General features: G+C 36.4%; 2 protein-coding genes across 2 annotated transcripts; one reads left to right on the top strand and one right to left on the bottom strand.

Moving 5' to 3' along the window:
- Positions 1-284: 284 nt before the first annotated feature.
- Positions 285-7,771, top strand: SELENOP (selenoprotein P). Its single transcript, XM_069002445.1, has 5 exons — positions 285-368; positions 1,834-2,037; positions 3,185-3,397; positions 4,976-5,093; positions 5,977-7,771. Exons 2-5 carry the CDS (start codon positions 1,847-1,849, stop codon positions 6,637-6,639), a joined length of 1,185 nt encoding a protein of 394 aa, XP_068858546.1. The 5' UTR covers positions 285-368; positions 1,834-1,846; the 3' UTR covers positions 6,640-7,771.
- On the bottom strand, positions 7,597-20,025 carry CCDC152 (coiled-coil domain containing 152). Its single transcript, XM_069002446.1, has 8 exons — positions 18,771-20,025; positions 17,643-17,748; positions 13,428-13,496; positions 12,336-12,400; positions 10,324-10,426; positions 9,499-9,626; positions 8,488-8,574; positions 7,597-7,954 (listed from the first exon to the last, which is right to left on the bottom strand). The coding sequence occupies exons 1-8, from the start codon at positions 18,831-18,833 to the stop codon at positions 7,832-7,834; spliced, it is 744 nt and encodes a 247-aa protein (XP_068858547.1). The 5' UTR covers positions 18,834-20,025; the 3' UTR covers positions 7,597-7,831.
- Between the last annotated feature and the right edge of the window lie 164 nt (positions 20,026-20,189).

The following is a 20,189-nucleotide window of genomic DNA, read 5'->3' as shown; positions in this document are numbered from 1 at the left end:
TGAGTTCAGAAAATAATGACTCCTCGGCCCATCCCCCTCCTCTGACTGTACCACTTCCTCCAGCTGCCTGGGGTGACTGACAAACTGCATACCATGATATTTGAAGTCATTATAGCAAAAATACTTTGCTATTATGCACGATAAACGGTTTCCACTTGGGATTAGTTAATGGAGAAGTATTTTGGGTACTTTTGCTAAAGGGGTTTTTTTTGCTTGCAGGGTCGTTCAGAAAAAGCTCCCTGAACTTTGAACCGTATCTGCAAAGTGAGATAAACAAGAGCCATATAAATACCACAGCCCTTTTCCCCACTCTGTTTTCTTCTGCAGCGGAGCCGGGCAGAGCTGCCAAGAAGGGGGAGGAGGAAAGGGTAAGTGTGCTGGGTTTGCTATGAAAGAGCTTCATGACTTAAGATTTGGCAGAGTGTCTGCCTGTTTCTTTGGCTGAAAAGGCTGACTGTGGAAATTTCCATTGGAAACCAACTGGAAAGTTGAAATATGAGGAGAAGTATAAGGCGGGATGTAGCTCTCCTGCAGCTCACAGGACAGACAGCTGTTGCTGGGCACTGCATGCCAGTGCTGCAGAAGGCAAGAAAGGATATCAAAATGTCATGAGAGTTTCATGTGTTTATAGTGGATATAAAGACAAGCAGCTTTCCTGATGTGTGGAAAGAGTGGAAAAAAGGCTGTCCTGGTATATACTGGACCACAGTTTAGTCTTCAAAGTGCTTTACCTAGAACGTAAGGAAAGAAACATCAGGGACAGCTGGATTTCACAAATAAAGCAACAAATGGCTCTTGTTTTAAAAATTAAATTATTACTAATTTTTTTTAGGATATGACAAGATGGATGGAGCAGATCTTATTTATCATAACTTACTGTTTCCAAACTATTCTGTGTTCACTGTCAGACTTTGATGTAAGTGAAGTTATACAATTCCACAATCTAGGATGTGTTGGGGAGCAGCTTTATAATTTTACACATTTAGAATTTTAAATATTCCTCAATAATGGGCCCTTAAGCCAAAATTGAGATGTTAATGGAATAAAAGGAAAAGGTAATTAGACAATTTCTTATATGCTTTGATTTTCATAAATATTAACTGGACTAAGTATGATATGAAATTCTGTAAGATCTGAGGAATCCTGAAATTCAGTTTTTATTTCTGGTTTTTGCAAAATTGTTTCTAGTGCTTGACTTCTTCACAGGTTTTTCTCAGTGGGATCCAAATACTCCAGACTGACTTGTAAAAGTTTTGAAGTTTTTTAAAGTTATTTTTTTTGCTATGGTCTGTAGTACTTACTGCGTACTGAAACCCACTGTTGGTGCATGTACTTCTAAGATGATGGAATTACTCTGGAATCTGAAGTGAGCTGGTCTAGATTCTTCCTGAAGTAAACTGATTTACCATAATTGATTTCAAAACACAAGAAACAAGGCCATTTTAGAATCACTGAAGTGTTAAAAATGGTTAAAAAGAAATTACAAAGAAGAGGAAATAACTTAGTCTGATCAGTAGTACTAAAAAAATTCAAATTATTTTGAATGTTTACTTTGCAGCTGTTCAACGACAGTAAAGAAAAACCCCAAAAACCCCCAACCACCACAAAGGAAAAACACCTGCCTCTATTATAGAGGAACTCCACTGAAAAACCAAAGAAACTGAGCAGTTAACAAAGAACTCAAATTTATTTTTACAGGGATTTGTTTCTTTTTTTGTTTGTTTGTTTTTTATTAAATGGAGCCAATATGCTGCTGTGTTTTCTTGTGGGAATTTCAGAGTCTGAACTTTCTTTAGGCATTGATCTTACTTTGTTTATTTTCTTTCTTTTCAGGTAAAGCCCAGCCATGTGGGCAGGTCTGGGGCTAGTTCTAGCCCTCTGTCTCCTCCCTGGAGGAGGGACAGAGATCCAGAACTGCCTGGAGCCCCCAGAATGGCATATTGGGGAGGAGGACCCAATGTGGAACTCCAGAGGCTCGGTGACAGTGGTGGCTCTCCTCCAGGCCAGCTGATCATTGTGCCTGCAGCAGGCTTCCAGGTAAGCGTGAATCTCGTCCTGATTTTTGTTATCCTGCTGGGAATACTACGTGTGCCCTGCCACAGATGCACTCCATGAGCTCTAGCTGCCCCAAATGCCCCCATCACAGCTTGCATGTGTGACCCAGTGACCAGGTTCACTATCAGCAGAAGGTTCCCTCCCAGTGGATAAGATTCGTTATCTCTTGACCTACTCCTGATTGACAGATCGTCTTCTCCAAATTATGTTTACAGCATAATAGTGTGATCAACTTGACATTAATGAAACCAAAACCACATGCACACCTAACAGAAACAGCAACAGATGATTAATGCAGCAAAGATGGTGAAGCCAAGAAACATCACAATTCTCTGACATGGCTAGATCACCTGAACTAGAGAGCTGCGATCACTCATTTCTTACATAACATATGTCAGGGAACAAATAAATCAAAACATGTGCTTTTAATGTGGCTTTTCAGCCTGTGTTCAGAGATCCTACATATATTTAAAAAATCCAGATGTTAAGGTAAATACTGGCCTTTCAAAAAATTGATGAAGCATTCAAGGGAGTCATCAGTGCTAGGTTTTCATGCAAGACCTGGGACATTGATGCTCTAGTTTCTTAGCTATCATGATAATACCAATAGTAATAAAATAATTTTGAGCTGACGCAAGCAGGAATTGCATGAAGCCCTTATCTCTGATTCATTTAGGGATTGTGAAAGTATTTTGGCTTAAAAACTCATTGTACCAGTTTCAGGTTTGGATTTTAGTCACAGTTAGAACACTTTAGTTTGCCCCTCTAGGCTGCACAACTTATATATTATAATAGGCCTTGCAAGTTTATTAAGAATTGGATTTAAAAACATAGCGGTAAATCTCTGGTGCCATCAAAGTTAGAATGGGCTTTGCGTTTGGCTTCCAAGGTAGTTGGGTTTGGTTCTTACATTTCAGAAAAATTTTAAAGAATCTTCCACGTTCTAGACTGTTTCCTGTAACTGAAAAATAAGTTTTCTAGAGCAATTCCACAGGAAGGATACAAATGAAAAGGAAAAAACTCCACATCATGGAGCTGTAATAAAAGTGAGATGGAGCATAGTAACTTTTGTGTCAAATATTATGGTTCTCTAATGATTTATGGTCTTGCTTCTTTACATTCTCACTAGTTTGGAGGACCTGCGAGTAAAGTTAGAGAATGAAGGATTGGTCAACATCTCGTATGTGGTTGTCAACCATCAGGGACCTCAATCCCGGAGGGAATTTCACCTACTAAAAGAACGTGTTTCAGACTACATTGCTGTCTACCAGCAAGATGAGCAGCAAGATGATGTCTGGACTACTTTAAATGGAAACAAGGATGACTTTCTCATCTATGACAGGTGTGTTCTTACAGAGAAACACAGGAAAATATTTGCATATATTTTGAGTAGTGCTTTGTAAATCTCTATTTCATTGATGCGCAAATAAAAAAGACATCATGATCAACTTCCAAGTTGAACTAAATAAGGTGCTAGCATTTACTGGAAAAACAAAGCTACAAAAGTAAAGTCTTGGTTTAGCATAAGTAATTTTGGAATAAATATTTTTTTCTTTATAATTACTGTGGATTTAAATGAACATAAGTGAGTGTAAAATTTGGTAACATGTTCATGGTTTTGTAGTGTTTTTAATTTCAGACAACTTCATTACATCCATGCATGTAAAAGTAGAATCTTTTATCTCATGGAAATATTTTGATGAGACCTGTTGAAAATGCCATGTAGACATAAGGAAAAATTAGTCTCTAGGTGAAATTTAAAACTTCAGAAGAAAATAGCTTTTTGATACAGGATGCTGGCACATGTATATTTTGGCAGCACTGGTAATAATTGTAACTGAAATCCCAATTTTTCAATTTTTATGTGGTGGTAGATACTTGAAAAATCCTACACTTGAAACATGTCTGTTCTAGTTACTTTATATTACTGTACTGAACATTACAAGTTGTGTAAACCATAAATAAGCTTAATGAAATTAAATGAAATTAAATGAAAGGGATGAAATTAAACAGATTAGCCACATTAGATTTGTGGGATGAAACTAGCAGTGGAATGATCTTGAATGTTACAGCAGCAAATATGCCCAAGTATGGAAGGCTGATGTCATACAATAAACAAACAGAACAAGGCACTGTTTATTTTGCAGAGGGGCCCCAAAGCTGATGCTTGCCCCACAGCATTTGAAAGGTTGACCAGTTTTGTGCTGTTGACACAGGATATGTGTACATTATGGATTGGTTTAGCATTAGGCTGGCCATGATCCATTATGGTTCTAGGAGTGTGTGTCCTTATTGTGCCTCAGCAAGGAAGACTTTGCCTGCTGCTGGTCCTAGAGGTGCACCCACACATGTAGGGGGCTAAGGCCAGGGGACTGTGTGTTGGCTGAACATGCTGCCCCTGTGCACAGGTTCTGCATTTACTCCCGCTCCTTCGAGTGGACCAGTTGTGTAGTCAAGTGCATATCAGAGCATCCAAGTCCAGACATGGGGCAGATAGGCTCCATAACAATCCCCTCATGCCCAATAAATCAGTAAAGCAGTGCCCATTCCAATCAAAATACCTGTTAGGTTGTCTAAAAACGCTTGGTAAGGGTGCAGCAATCACTGTCCAAACAACCCTCCTCACTATCCCGACGGGTCTGTAATGAGTGCACCTCTGCTAGTCTTGAGTGCCGCTAAAGGAGAGGCTTCTGGCAGTGCAGTAACCGCATCAGCAGAAATCATGCCTCACCTACTGGCCAGTGCAGGTGAGCGGGCAAGCATTTGTAAGGAAGATACTGGATTTGTCTGTGAACTTGGACAGAAATACTACCCATGGGACTGTACAGTGTGACTGGATTGATGCAACAAAAATGGGATGTCATAAGAAGAGAGATTTGATTGCAGGTATTTGTAACCATCCAGTTCTTTGTCTCCATAGATGCGGCCGTCTAGTCTATCATCTGGGTCTGCCCTACTCCTTCCTGCATTTTCAATATGTAGAAGAATCTATTAAGATTGCATACTGTGAAAACAAGTGTGGAAACTGCTCTTACACGGTATTTTCTTGTCTCATTCTGTGTATAGTAAAAAAGAAAAAACTGGATTTGACTGGTATTTAAAAAAATAATTTCAGTGTGATTAATCCAAAAATGTACAATTTTGAATTTTCACGTCTTGAAAGAGAGCTTTTAAACATTTTTCCAAGTGAATTAGATTTAATTTGTAATAGACTGCTTGATAATCTGAATTCCTGTCCGTGATAGAAATGCAAATAATTGTCAGAAATGTAAATGCAGTCTTGGAGGGTAATTCTGTTTGTATAGCTATATAGAGGTAGTGAGCAATTAACTACTCTAGTTTTGTGGGACAGATAAAGTAAATAAAAAAACAGTATTTTTTTTAAAAACCCAGGAATAAAACTCAAGCTGATTTGCGTTACTATTTATTGTAGTTTGCATTTAAACACGGTCTACAACAGTTATTTTTAAAAAGTGATAATACAAGGTGACAAATTATAGTTACTGCTCTAAAAGAAGGGTAGGTGTTTTTTATGTATCATTAAAGATCAGAGATACTTCTAAGGATTATCAAGAAATGTACATACATAATCATTGAAGTTCAATTAGAATAATGATTTTTGATCCCATCATGCAGCGTTCTGGCTAAATGTAGACCAGACAGGTTAGATATGACATCTAGAAAAAGAATATTTGTTATTAGCAATTACTAAAATTATAAGTGCTGAATAGCCCTGTCTGGTTATCAGTGGTGTGACAACACAAGGTTATTTTTGATATGTTCATACATTCTTCAGCAAAATAGCACAAATAATTTAAAACTGGCTTTCATGCTCTGCAAATATGTCAAGATAATTAATACTTTACCACTAGTTTAATTAAATACAGTGCCCTGTATTTAATGCAAGCCTCTGTTTTTCAGGAACCTGATATTGATGCTGTATGTGAAAACATCACTAAAAAGACGGATGAAGAGCTGAGAGAGATAGAACCCAAGCCGACAGGAGAGCATTCCCATCCCCACCACCCGCGCAGACACGGACACCACCGCCGCCACCATCACCACCGCCACCATCACATGGGCAGTCATGATCCCAAACATGAGAACCACCAGGCTGCTTCTGAAACTGAGAGACGTCATCCTCACAGCAGCTGGCGTCACAGGGTTTTTGGCCATCACAGACATGATCAGATAGGTAGTCAGGAGCCGGTAGACTCTGTCCCTCCAGGAGGAATTGTGGAAATTGCACAAGATAAAAAACTACGAAAGAAAGGGAAAAACAGCTGTAAAAACCAGTTAACTTGAAACTGGCAGACAGGATCAGACTCAACCTCTAGTAGCTGATCCTGTCATTGTCGACACCTTTTGTTTGAAGAGCTAGGGAATTCTGTCACTTGACAGTGTCGTGGAGCACTACCAAATTCCTGCAGGTGACATGGGCAGCTGGCAGCAGAGGACATCACTGAGTCTTGACAGTGACGTCTGCTCTCTGCTGCCTGACATTCACCAGCAGGAGCAAGTGAAACCAGTGACACCTGACAGTGACAGGAAAAGGTGAGAAACTGATCCTGAAAAACAAACTAAGCACCTTCCAGAAACAAGGGAGTCCCACTAACTCAATTCATAGAGTTGCAAGAGCAGAAAAATAAACAGATCAAATGTTTTTATTGCCCCCAATTCAAAATTATACTGACAGGTATGTGGAGTTAAAATATTGCGAAGAAGTATGTTTTTAGAGCAGTGTTCTTAGAATTATAGCATTCCTGTCAAATTCCATCAGTGAAAAGCTTCATGATTTAAAGGAATTTAATTGGCCCCTAAAAAAGTTGGTTTTTCAGTTCCACTGGGAAGGTGTCTGCATTCTTGATTAATTTGTCTTTCTTGTTTCTCTTCTAACATTCTGCTTGCATTTGTGAGGACAGGAGCATAAACTATGACCTAGGGGCTCCTGTCTGATGTTTTGCAATCCAGAACAGAAGATAACCAAGACAGATATATGAATCATTTTTTATTAAGACAACATATTTGAAAGTTGAGGTTGTTTGGTGTTTTTTCTAACCTGGGGATACAAATCATGTACAAGCAAAACTTACTCCTAAACAATGTGACAATAATTTCACATGAGAAATGTAATACATAGACATTACCTGCTTTATTTTCAAATAACAGATTTATATGCTTAACTTTCATGGCTTAGATACAGTAAGAGGCTCCATTTATACATACTGCTACAGCCTGTAAAATCCTACTAAATCAGTAACATCATCCTAAAGTGAGAAGTAGTGTTAACGACTTAGTGTCAGAATCAAAAAGATGGTGGGATGAAACAAGTTTAATCTTGGTGTAATGTTTATCTTTGTTTATAACAGTGCTGAATTTGATAAATCTGTATCAATTATTAACATAATATACCACTTAAACATGTATAACTAATCTGTCTGTAGCCTAGCATTGCTAATGTTTGATTAATGGAATGGAAGTAAATCCATTGTTAGAAGGATTCCTGGATGAAGAAGAGAATGTTCATAAAAAGAAAACTGCTATGAAAGCATACACAATAATTAATGATGGTTTAATAGGGAAATTACTACTCCTACAAAACCTGAGTCTTTTTATTGTGAATGGTGATTAGCAAGAGAGTAGCTCTGAGTAAACACAGAATGCATGCCTTTGGAATGTTTGAAAAGAGTGTTTTCAATAAAAAATACTTCCTTCATGTGTTGTGTTCATTTTGAGATGCACAGTTTGAAACACTGAAATGCTTCATATAATTTGCTCAGAATCGCCTCCGTTTGAAGGGCAGGTCTTCACCTTTGTTAAGACGTTGCTCCAAGTCTCTTACGGTGTTTCGGAGAACTTCAATTTCCTTGTTTTTCTCTTCCTGGAGATGCTGCAGCTTCTGTTAAAATTCAGGGAAAAGCTTCATTCTTAAACATCACATAAAATTATGTAATGATACGTTTTGCTGTTGCGAGTAAGAAATATTCTAATCAGAATATTTTCCTCAGTATTTCGTATCACAAAATTACAAAAATTATTTCCATAGAATCCTGCTTTTTTGACATCCCAAAATCTTAAGTTTACAACAACAACAACAAAAAAAGCATTTACACAGTTTGTATCAGTGTAATTTATGTCAGTTCTATCTTAAGTTTCCAGGTTAACAATTCAGTACTTAAACCACCTCCCATGTGGCTTTTTGTTGTTGCTTACCCTCATCAGTGTCAATATGCCAAGAGCCATGACAGTTGGAGCTGATGATCCTAAAAGCCTTTTCTATCTTAAATTTTTCTTTGATTCTATAAATTCCATTGTCTGGAGGTGGGAGGGGTGTGGGGGGGAGAACACACAGAGAAACCCCAGGGAACTCTTGCTTCAAGTGCCCTGAAACATACTCCGTATCTGTGTACTACAGGTTGTGAAAACACCTACCCTTCGATAGATACTTTGTGGCAAGACTGAAGCGTCTGAAAATGACTTGGTGGTTTTATCCTGAGCTCTTGCCAGTTTAGCATTGAACTGAAAGAATCAGGCAAAGACAAAACAGTAAGTATGAATGGGGGGGGGGAGAATGTATATTAAATATATCAAGTATAACTTTCACTTTTTATTAGTTGCATCTTTTTTACCTGAGCATAGTAGCAGTAAGCCTTTCTACTAGTTAATCCTAGAAAAATGAAGCTCCTTATGCTTATGTAAAAAAGAATGCCATTATGTTTCTTAAAAGGTCTCAAAATTTAGCAAAACTAGTACAAATATGATAAACTAAAACCATGTAGATAAAAAAGACACTTCTGAAAAAAAAATAAATTGAAGGCTTCTCAGCCACATATCTGCAGGAGAAAATACGGAGGATGCTAAAAACCTCTGAAGTCATCATTCCTCTCTTACGTTCCAAGGATAACTCAGCCTGAACACTTTCACATCTTATTTCTTTTTTGATGTGTGAAGGGTTTGAAGTATTTCCTTAATTCTTTCTGTAATGGGAGTGGTTTAAAACCTGAGCAATTAAATGCTCATTGAGTGCTCTGGCTTAAATCTCTGCAGGACTAGAAATCTATGTTGGAATTTTATTTAAACATATATATATATATTCCCAGAATTCAGAAATTAAAACCAAGAAAGTTAAGCAGAAAAACATGGTTGAATTTTTTTATAGCTCAAAATCTGAAAGAGTTTGAAAGTAATTTAATTTGTAACAAGAACAGAGCAACCTTCAGTCTCTTTATCCAGTGGGTGGAACATGATTCCTGAGCAGGAGTGAGTTACCATTGTGGAAGGGAGCACCTGCCACTGATCTTTGTAAAGACAATAAATAATTAGGTTTTCTAGATTCCATCATATTACCTTGTTAAGTACTAATTAACGGGTTTTTTACTACACAGTCTCTTTGAAGTTTACCCAATGCCCAGTTCATCTTTAAGTCAGCTTTGTAATGCATACCTCTATCTGCAGTTTAATTATTTCATTCTGCTTCTCTTCATTTTGAATTTTCAGCTGTCTAGTTAGTTCTAATATTTCCAGTTCTTTTTTCTCTCTCTGTTCTCTAAACTCCATTTCTTTTGCTTCAACTAGCAACACAGTAACACCAAATATTATGATTATAGAAGATGTTGATAAAAATTATCATAATTTTCCAAATATTGAAACTTTCTTGAACACGAGCATTTTACTGTAAGACAATTTCATTCAAGCAAAAAACATACTGAAACTATATGAAAACCACACCATCCCATCCCAGTAAGACGGTGTCTTTTTAAAAAAGCATCGTAAGTTACAAAAACTTTCCTTGTTGTTTTCAGCTATATGGATGACCAAAAAAGCCTCCTTTTTAAGGTTATGCCTCTAATGGACAAAATGAATATTGAAGTCAGTTTTTTCTCATTGCAGTATTATTTATTTGTGAAAATACTGTCCTACTCTCCTGAACGCAGATAAAACATTCTAACAGCAGTTTAGCTTACAGTTCAAAGCAAGGTTCCAGTCAACACTTAACCCAAAACTTCATTCCTTCAGATTTTTAGGCCCAGATTCCCAGCATTTGTTCTAACTGTTTGGGAATTTCTGCTCATCCTGTGTTGCTGTACTATTGCTTCATTGCCACTGTCTGCTCTCTTCAGCTAAGATAAAATTCCATTAAACACGGCCCACTTCTACTGTCGACATGTTTCCACTAAGCAGTGGAACTTATCCTAGATGAAACGTGGCTTCTACAGGTTACAGTATGTTTTACCCATTGCTAAAGCATTCAGTCTTCAGAGGACTTACATTTTTTCCTTATATCGCAATTCAACTGTGTTATTTCTAATTTGTGGTCTTCCTCTTTGTTTTTAATTTCTATCATGAGTTTCTCAATTTGATCTTTATACTCCTGTGAATGTAAAATATTTTATAAAGATCTTGCAGTTTCTGTGCTCTTAGTCTTCTGCAAAACACAACCATCATGCAAAAATGTACAATACTCTATAATTCAGTACTTGTTTTATCCTCAGTCTTGTAAATTTAAACACCCAGTTACTTCTTACACTGTCTGGCTGAAGTCCACAGATGAAAAACATAACAGATTTTATTGTATTAGAGCTATCTGTTAATATAGAATTAGAAATTGTACTTCTTAGGAGAACAGGCAAATGGAGATGATGCCTTAAGAGGCCACCTAGGCCACCTAAAACAGAGACTAGACAAGAATAAGGGAATAAAGGTAGGTATTTATTTGAAAGGCCTTCAAAGTACACCCTGGGGAGCCCAGACACTACTGCCAAGATGGACCCCAGGACGGATGACAGGTCACGAGTTCTTCACACTTTTAAAGGTTTGGTTTAGCACATCAGGGTTAATTCTCCAATTAAAGCTTCAGTTTAATGATGTAATTTCCCCTCAGGTTGCCCCCTTTTCAGAGGCTTTAGGTTTACACATTTTGGGCCTAGGACGGTCTGGATGTCCTTGAAGAGCAGGCCTGGAGAGGCTTTGTTATCTCTGCCTGGCATGAGAGAGTAGAAGTTAACAGGCTACAAAAAACTTCAGAGTTACACACTAAGCACTACAGGATTTGAAGAATATTAAAGTTAAAACCTAAGGCATCAGAGAGGTAATATTCCTTTTCTCAGACCAGGATCTGACACAATGATGCAGTTAGTTAAGGGACTACAGTTTCATCTTTGTGGATTTTTGACTCCAGGATTGCATGATTCAAGTATGAATTTTGTTGGTATTGCTTATACCAAGGATTCCACAAATTCATGCTGGTAGCAGTAGACACATCAGTGATACCAGCAGTAGTGATGCTCAAAGTTTGAACATGCCAATTATGAATTTACTCCAGTAACTACTCCAGAATTATCAAGGAATTGTCTGTAGCTGCCACTGTTGAGGTGCTCACTCCAAAGTTGTTACTGCAGCCTTCTAACAAGACCGGTTGCCACTCACCAAAGCAGTGCCTGGAGGCACTCACAAAGGCAGTCACTGATTGGGATGAGAGTATATGGGGACATAGTCAGGTACCTTCAGAACAACACCAGGAAGTCCCACCGTGCTCATACACGTGTTTAATGGGTGGAATACTAGTTTCTCACATCCTTCAGAAGGCATTAATCATTTTTTACTTGAACTGTCAAGATAACAGTTCTATTGGTATAAATACTTAATTTTAAATTGTAGTACAAACACAAGCAAAGGAAATCATCAGTGAGATTGCTAATCCTAAACAGGTAACAGATCTGCACTCTTCACACAGAGAACTATGAGCAGCCCTGCTGGTTTTACCTCCTTTGAAAAAATGAGTGCCATAGATAAAAAGTAGAGAGATCATACATGGAATTTATTATGAGATATGGAAAAGAAGCAGAGACCTATTATCTTTGTAGTATTTATTCCTGAATAAACTAGACAAAATTCAGACCATTTCTGATTCTCTGGCAGCACAACCAGGCATCTTCAATGCCAAAACCTTATTTCCACACAAAAAATTGTTTTAATGCAAGGGATTAGAATTGTGACAGTAAAGTTGAATTTAAAGCTAAGCACAGCTAAAAAAACCCCAAGTGCATCTTAGATTTAGCCCAAGTTCTGAGCACCAAGGTAGTTTTAACCTCTTAGTTCTTCTAACATCTTCTCATATGGGTACTGTCATGAGAACACCCCTCCTCTTTTCACACATGATAAACATTAAGGGAAGAGCAACAATAAGAGCATCAATAGCAAACCCAAGAATAAAAAGATATACAACACAATAGGGATGCAGTATTACTCCTCTATCTAAAGAGTGATAATTTGTGACATACCTCTTCACAAGTCTTTAATTTATCTTCCAAGATGTGAATGGTACCCTTCAGTCTATCATTTTCATCTGCAGAAATAAAAAATATATAGTACACTAAAAAGTACATTTTGACAATTTCATCAGCATGAAAGCAGAATAAGGAAATTACTTGCATTTTTTGACTTGGCTGAACATTAAGGAACTTTTTTTGTAGACATTATAACCATCATTACAGAACTATATACCATCAGTTTCCATTTTTTATCAAGAAAAATCATAGTTTAATCATAATATTTGCCTGGTATTACTATTTAGAACCATCTTTAGCCTTCTGATAAATTATGTCTTCAAGAAAATCTAGCTGTAAGGTCCTTTGACTCAGAAAATTAAAGGCTATCATCATGGCTACAACAGTTTAAAATTGGAAGATGCAATTTTGAAGTACTTGTTTCCCAAAAACTAGAAGACAGTATGCAAATACAGGATTTAGAGAAAATAGGTAATTTTTTTTTATTATTAATGTCAGTTTGAGTATTAAAAACTTCTTTATACTTCCAGTGTTAGAGGTTTATTAATATATACGCTAATATATCTTGAACACGTAATGGTCATAAAATTAACTTCATGGTGTACTGCTGAGCTGTAGTATAAAGATACAGCAAGTATTTATATATTTTATTTTCAAGTAAAAATGAGTAGTTGTCAAGTATATGTGGATAACAGCAATAACATTTAATAACATTATACTGAAGATTAAGACACTTTGGTTTAACAAAGTGATAAAAACTGTACATAAACACTTGAATAGTCTACAATCCAACGGCTGAATGATACTTTCTCACCTATTTTAAAATTGCCTTTGTTATGATGAAATGAATTTAAAGCCCAACATATTGATTAAAATAACCTCCCTGAGGTAGTTTCTAAGTAGGATAATGGCAATAGGCATTTATTACTGTGAAAGATTGATTTTAGACACTTTTTTTTTGTTTCTATTTGTCTGCCAGTAAGTTTCTGTGTCTGACAAAAATCAGTAAATGCAAACAAAAAATTAAATGCCTGCTCATTTGAAATTACAGTACAGCATGTATATAATAACATTTTTTGTCTTTACCTTTCACATTACACTGGTTTTCAATAGTTTGTGTGAGACCCTTTACCACATTCTGTAGAGTGCTGCATTCTGAAAGAAATAAAAGATCCAGTATTTTTGAATAGTGTCTTCACAAATTTACATTTTTTTTGCAAAATTTTATCAAATATTTTATAATAATTTTGGGTCACTATTACTCTAAGTCTTCTTACTGACTGTGGAAATAAATCAGATTATCAATACATAGTTACTGCTTAATTTTAGCTTTTAGTTTGATGATAGATTAAAATCAATTTTATGAAGCAATACAAACAATTTCATAAAACTATTACATTTTTGTTTCTAGTCAGAAAACAAGTATCTTTTTGTTTTCTGGGCAACATTAGAAGTTTTCCATATCAACCTTCCAGCAATTTGATGTATTTAATAAAACTGAGACTTACTTTCCTGACAGTATTTCCTTGCCAATATTCTTTTTAACAAGACTAAGGGTATCCACTCATTGCAGTCTCTCATCCTTTTTTACCCTTTTCTTGATGCATATAACATTCATCTTTTGGCTCAACATAAACTTTGAGAAATTCAGAATATGTGCTATATCTCCATTATCTCATTTTATACAACATAGTTATACATGCAAGCTCTTATCAGTTTATATACTTGTATTTCATAATTTTATTTTTTAAACTGTATTTTTAATATTTAAATACCATACGTACTTCGTGTAATATAGGATTTGTTTTTCATTATATACAACATTTATCCCTTACTTTCATTGTAAATTTATCAGTAAAGTCACAAAACAGTCCAAGACTGGGAACACTGGGGGCTCTACAGCTGAGGTTGCTTACTTTTAAAACTTCTTTTTCCAGAGTATCACTGCATTTCTTAAGTTGCTTTTAATTTCCACAACATGTAGAAGTTTGCTAAATAACAGTTACTGGTCTCATTAGACTAAAGCCCTTTGGAAAACTGTCTATCTTATAATTAAAGATTACGTTACAAATAATGGAGTGAGGAAGAGGAATTAAGATCCCAGCTAACAGATTCAATTTTCTGCTGAGTCTTTTTGACCGTTAGCCTATTCTTCCATCGAGTCTGCTGTTCATGCAGACGAGTATGTTAGCCAGATACCTTCTCCTGTTCCGTGCTTCCAAAAAAAAAAAAAAACCAAAAAAAACCCCCCCAAAAAAAAAAACAAAACAGTAGAGGGAGCACAAGCAGCACAGAAACACTGCCTGCCTCTCAGTTCCCGTGCTGGATCAAAAGTGGAAAAATCCTATTCAAAGTCGGAATGACTACATTAGCATGCCCGTTTGTACCAACTAGTTCTACTACAAATTTCCTCCCATTTGAAAATGTATGGAAATAAACTCAGAAAGACACCTGAGTCAACACTAGAGCAGCAGCTAGTCTTTAAAAATAATCACAGCTATTTAAATGTAGCCCACTCCTTCGTTCAGTCCAAAGAATATCTGCTTATCCTTCTTATATTTGAAGGACATATCTTGGCAAATCCCATATGTAATTACAGTTGTGACTGGAAAAAATTCCTGGGAGCCCACAACTTGTGCTTGCCTATATTACGGAAAAGAATCAGAATTTTGCTAAATGTTTGCAGCTTTGTGGATCACTGGCATAGCATCTGCTATGGATTCTGTGTAGTTCCTTCCCTGTAAGGAATACTGCCTACATGCAGAAAGACTGAACATCACAACTGCTCATCTGCATTTATAATTTATTTTTTATAGGGCAATTACATCAACTACCTTTTCCTCTGACACCTTAGAAACACTAAATAAACAAATACCCAACCATGAAGATGCTAAATAGAACCTCCTTAAGTGCATCATAGACAAAAATGTGAATGCTTTCTTTTAGAAAACTACAGTGGAATAAATTCAGGACTGTAGCAGCACAGGAGTCTATTTAGCCACCAGAGAAAAGGTTTAGGAGCAGAAAACAAGGATGCCAGACTTGTACCTGTCTTAAATGGACTTGCAATGATTTACACAAAACAAAAAATGTTGTTTTGAATCTTATCTTTGTTTAGCAAAGAATGTATCAAGAGAAAATAAAGTTAATTTATGACCTCTCAGAGTGTGTATACACTGGCCAAGCTGCTTTTCTTTTCCCACCTTATCTTGGGTGTTTCACTGCCCTCTGCCTTGAACTTTAGTTGTTTTCTTTCTTCCTTTGCATTTCCTTCAGAATTTCCAATCTTCTTTTACCTTAAACAGTTCTAGGGAAAGACTTTTGGCAAGGATATCAAGGAGTCTTCAGGTTCTCACTTGTTGGAGATTTCTTGGGGTGTGAAATGCTGAGTTTTTTTTGTTGTTATTGTTTCTTAAAACAAAATGCTCTTCAGCCAGGATAAAATTCCACCTCCTACACCCCACTACCACTAGTAGCCACAAACCCTTCAGTGTAGGTGGAGCATCAGCCTTTTCTTCCACATCACTCTTTCTTCCTGCTCCTCTGCTGTAAGCAATTTCTGTTGCCTTTGGACCAATTTTCAAAAGATATTTCAGGAACTGTGGCTGAGTTTGGTTCCAGGAAACAGCTTGGGAAATAAGGCTAGGAGAAATATTTTTTACAAGCCACAATTGGCAATACTACTCTATAAAAGCCGTTCTCACAACTGCAATCTGTTCAGGTAACTACTGCCAGCATAAAGATGAAAAGTTCCTAGTCAACCAAAGTCTTCCTTCAGATATTTGAAAACTGTGAAAGCCCCAGGTGCATTTTCCCCCATGCACCTTCGGGGTGTTTGGCTGGGCACAAGGCCATCTTAGAAAGAGTATAGATGGTGACATTGAAAAAAGCTGGCAGCAGATTCAAAATGGATGCCCCTCCTTCCCTTGGGAGCTGATTGTAAACTGAGGCTTTTGCCCTTGGCCTATGCTGCAGTTGTGTGGCAGCCACCAGACCCTGGTCATGACCTAGGGAGTGATTTCCTGGCTTGGTATCAGACCTGCCTCATCACTTGGGACCAAGTAGTGATCCTTGGGCTGTGTCTGGCCTTTGTTACCATTTCTGAACCCCATTCTGACTCAGTCTCCTGAGCCACTCCCATCACTACAGACTTCTTTGGTAATGTAGACTTTTGGCTGACCGTGGCAATCCTCACTGGGCCAGCCCTGCATGGGCACAGGGGGAGCGGGTTTTGCATGGTTAAGCCCCTACATCCATGGTCTTTGTTACAGGAGTAACAAAGTGACCTTTTACCTTGCTCCTCCCTGACCATACCAAGTCTTGCCTCCTTCTCTGTTACCTTTTCTAGTTCTGCTATGTTTGAGATGTGTGGACCAGAATAGGACATGAAAATCACAGACCTTACAGAGTCACAATGCTTATTTTTTTCTTCCATAATCATGCCTACCACTGTGTTTGCTTCTTTGTCTACTGATATTTTAAGAGAATATGAATATTTTTAGAGAACTGTTCAGAGGACACCAAGATCATTCCTGAGAAGCAGACAACTAAAATCAACAATTTTTTATACAAAATGCCTCCCATATGCGCTGCTACCGGTCATCATTTATCATGAGTTTTTTGGTATATCTGAAGAGATTATCATCATAACCAAACTTCATTCACTCAATAGCTCAATTTCAACACTCAGTTTCTGATTATGCTAAATTATCCAAGTTGCAGTGAAGATTTAAGTAAAACCCAACTGGCAATCTCACTCCTATGTGCAACTAAGTTTATTTCTATCCTGTTTCCTAACTTTTAGCAGGCTGACTTCCCAGAGATGAAAGTCCTACAAAAAGATGCACCTTTCAGCTACTTTACAAACTACAGAAGTATTACCAACCATAAATCCATGCTAAGCACTAGATATTGTTTCTCATTTCAAATACTCATCTGAAAACAATTCTAGAATACAACAAATCTTCATTTTATAGTTTTCTCTGTAATTCCTCCTTTGTTTCACAGCTTTTTAATTATGATTATAGACTTCTAATTCCCATCTCTAAATGGTAAATGACATTTTATTAGCTTCCATTGAACAGTTTGACTCCTCATAATATGAATATGAATATGAATATGAATATGAATATTTACTATGAGATGGATTTCATTACATGACTCAAGATTAGGCAGTACTGCTTTTCCCACAGTATCTTAGATACTTGCTATGGTTTTTTTTATGGCTGAAAATAATGGAAATATTTTTCAGAACTTCTTGAATATATGCAAAAATCATACCTTTCTAAAAAAAAAACTTACCCTCTTTTATTGATTCCTCCTTTGATTGGCTTAATGTTAGCAATCTGTTACATTTTTCCAACTGATGAATCAGTAGGTTATTTGCTTCATTAATTTCTGATATTTTCTAGAAAATTGGGAAAAGACTAACATTATATTAACATGTAAAGTTGTGAGTTTTAAGTGAATAAAAAATTTAACAGTTCCACAATACTGCAGTCACAAGCCTGTATTATTTCCCATTCAGGAAATTCCTTTATAGAGAGGAATGATGCTAGACTTGATATCCTGTACTATTCCAAGTTTACCCTGCAGAACTAAGAATGCTGACTTACATCATGACTTATAAACTATTTTCCTCTCAATTCTGTAGCCCAGAGTCTGGATCAATCGTCTTCAAGGTTCTTTCTACTGCCTTGCATATGAGGCTGTCAGTGCTCTTGCAGAGCAACGGCTTGAACTGTGGGTGGGAATAGGAACTGGTATAATACATTTATTCCAAGAGAAATGCTAAATTTATTTCAGGTGCCCCTTTTATATTGCTTCTAGTACGGATTTGCTGACCAGGAAATCAGCAGGAAACTGATCAACATCATTCTAAAAAGAAACATGGTACTGATTTTCCTCAGTGGGTTGACCTTTGCAGAAATGGCACACATATAAGATAAAGGAAGCTCAATGCGTATGGAATCCAAGAATCCATGCTCCTCATAAGACAATGATATTTTTGTAGAACAAGGAACAATTTCTGACCACCTGGTCTAGTGAGAGATGTCCCTGCCTACAGAAGGGGGTTGGAACAAGGTGGTCTTTAAGGTCCCTTCCAGCACAAATGATTCTGTGATTCTATGAAAGCTGGGTAATACTGTTATCTTCGACACCGTCTTCCACACTCTTCCTGAGAAGGCAAACTGGCTTCTGGATGATTAAAATTCTAGCACAGAAGCAAAGGCTTCTCAAACTTCACAGAATTCACTCTGATGACTCCAAGATACCATCAATACAAATATTTGTCCAAACAAAGTTGGTATTACAAGGCATAACAATAAACTGATACCACTTAAAGAAATTTTCACTCAAAAAGTTTTTGGAAACATCACACAATAACTATAGATGGCAATCTCAAGATTTTTTACCTTCTTCACTTACCTTTTCTATCTCTGAGAAGTCATCTAAAAGTTTATCAAGGTTCACCACAGTGTTTTTCTTCATAGTTTCTTAATCACTATGATTCATTTATGTCTGGACCATATAATCAAATGATCACTATATATATAAAAAAATAGATCTATAAATTAGTATATTTCTCATTCATACTATGTAAATTCTTAGGCAAAAATGTAAGCAGAACAAAGAAGACTCTTAAAAAACTAAAACTACTTTTGCATTGAAGCTAAACTTCAGCCTATTTAGGATCTTGCATTTCTAGGAAATACAATGAATGTCAGAAAGCCCAAACAAAATCTGCCAAACTGACAGTAGTTGAACTTGGAAATTTTGCTGCAATCAAAAAATTAACCTGGATCCACTTCCATAGACAGAATAATGCACCGGGCACATATTAATGCAGCATCTTTTACCTGTGTAGATGCTCTGATAGATAACTACTCAAGTTTAAAGGTACTGACATATTTTCTTATAAACAAGTGTTCAATCAGTAATAGACCCTGCAACACATAAACCTTGCTGCAGAATAAAAAGACAGTATTTTGAAAGGCACCGATATAGTTCCAGATTTTTAACACAACCCCTATTTTTATAATGCTACTTACAGAGTCTTCAACATATATTTGCAAGATGGATCTGAAATACACAATATGAATGCATATAAAATATTCAAACTATCTGTCAACATCAGGCTCCATGAGACAAGAGTTCCAATACCAGTAAACCATGTGGTCCAATCAAAATCATCACTTCTATGTGCTAATGTGTGAACAGCGTTTTTACAAATAACAAAAAAAATGCAATCAGAGAGATGAACCAGAAGTTAAAATGTGTTCACTACCCTTAAACTGAATAGATTTCCAGACAGAAATACTTGCAGTACAGTTAGGCAGAAATAGGTAAATGCACAACACTAAGCAGGCACCAAAATTACACAACTGAATTATTCTGTCAGTCATTCAATATTTACAAGCTTTTATATGTATGTAAGTTCTTTAATGAAGCAGTAAGATATTGCTCCTGTGTGGCTTTTTTCCCTTGTGCCCACTGTTTCCTCAGTGAGACTAAAACTAAATCATAAGCCAAAGTTCAGATTTTTAAATTAACAGTTTTTCAGAATATAGTAAACCTAAAAAAATTAATGCTTCTTAGTAAAATTAATGGGGTTTTGGGTTTTTAAAAATGAATTAGTAATCCTAATGACTTGTAACATACTACAATGCAATGATTTGTTAAACTGGGGTTTTAAAATATGTATTTAAATGTATTTATATTGTTTTTATTGTATTTATATTATATGTAAATATGTGTTTAAAAATGTATTCAAATATGTATCAAGTTTTAAAACCATTATACATCTTAATACTCTGTTAGTTGATAATCTAAATGTACGCTACAAAT

Source organism: Aphelocoma coerulescens (assembly GCF_041296385.1).
Source record: "Aphelocoma coerulescens isolate FSJ_1873_10779 chromosome Z unlocalized genomic scaffold, UR_Acoe_1.0 ChrZ, whole genome shotgun sequence".
NCBI lineage: Eukaryota > Metazoa > Chordata > Aves > Passeriformes > Corvidae > Aphelocoma > Aphelocoma coerulescens.
The sequence above is the reverse complement of the archived record's forward strand: the minus strand, read 5'-3'. Positions and strand labels throughout refer to the sequence as shown.

Coding starts and splice junctions, on each gene's coding strand:
- CCDC152 (XM_069002446.1), bottom strand. CDS start 18,833: ATGAAGAAAAACACTGTGGTGAACCTTGATAAACTTTTAGATGACTTC. Junction 13,497..17,642: donor GGAGGAATCAATAAAAGAGG/GTAAGTTTTTTT, acceptor TATTTCTTTCAG/AATGCAGCACTCTACAGAAT. Junction 10,427..12,335: donor AATTAAAGACTTGTGAAGAG/GTATGTCACAAA, acceptor TTACATTCACAG/GAGTATAAAGATCAAATTGA.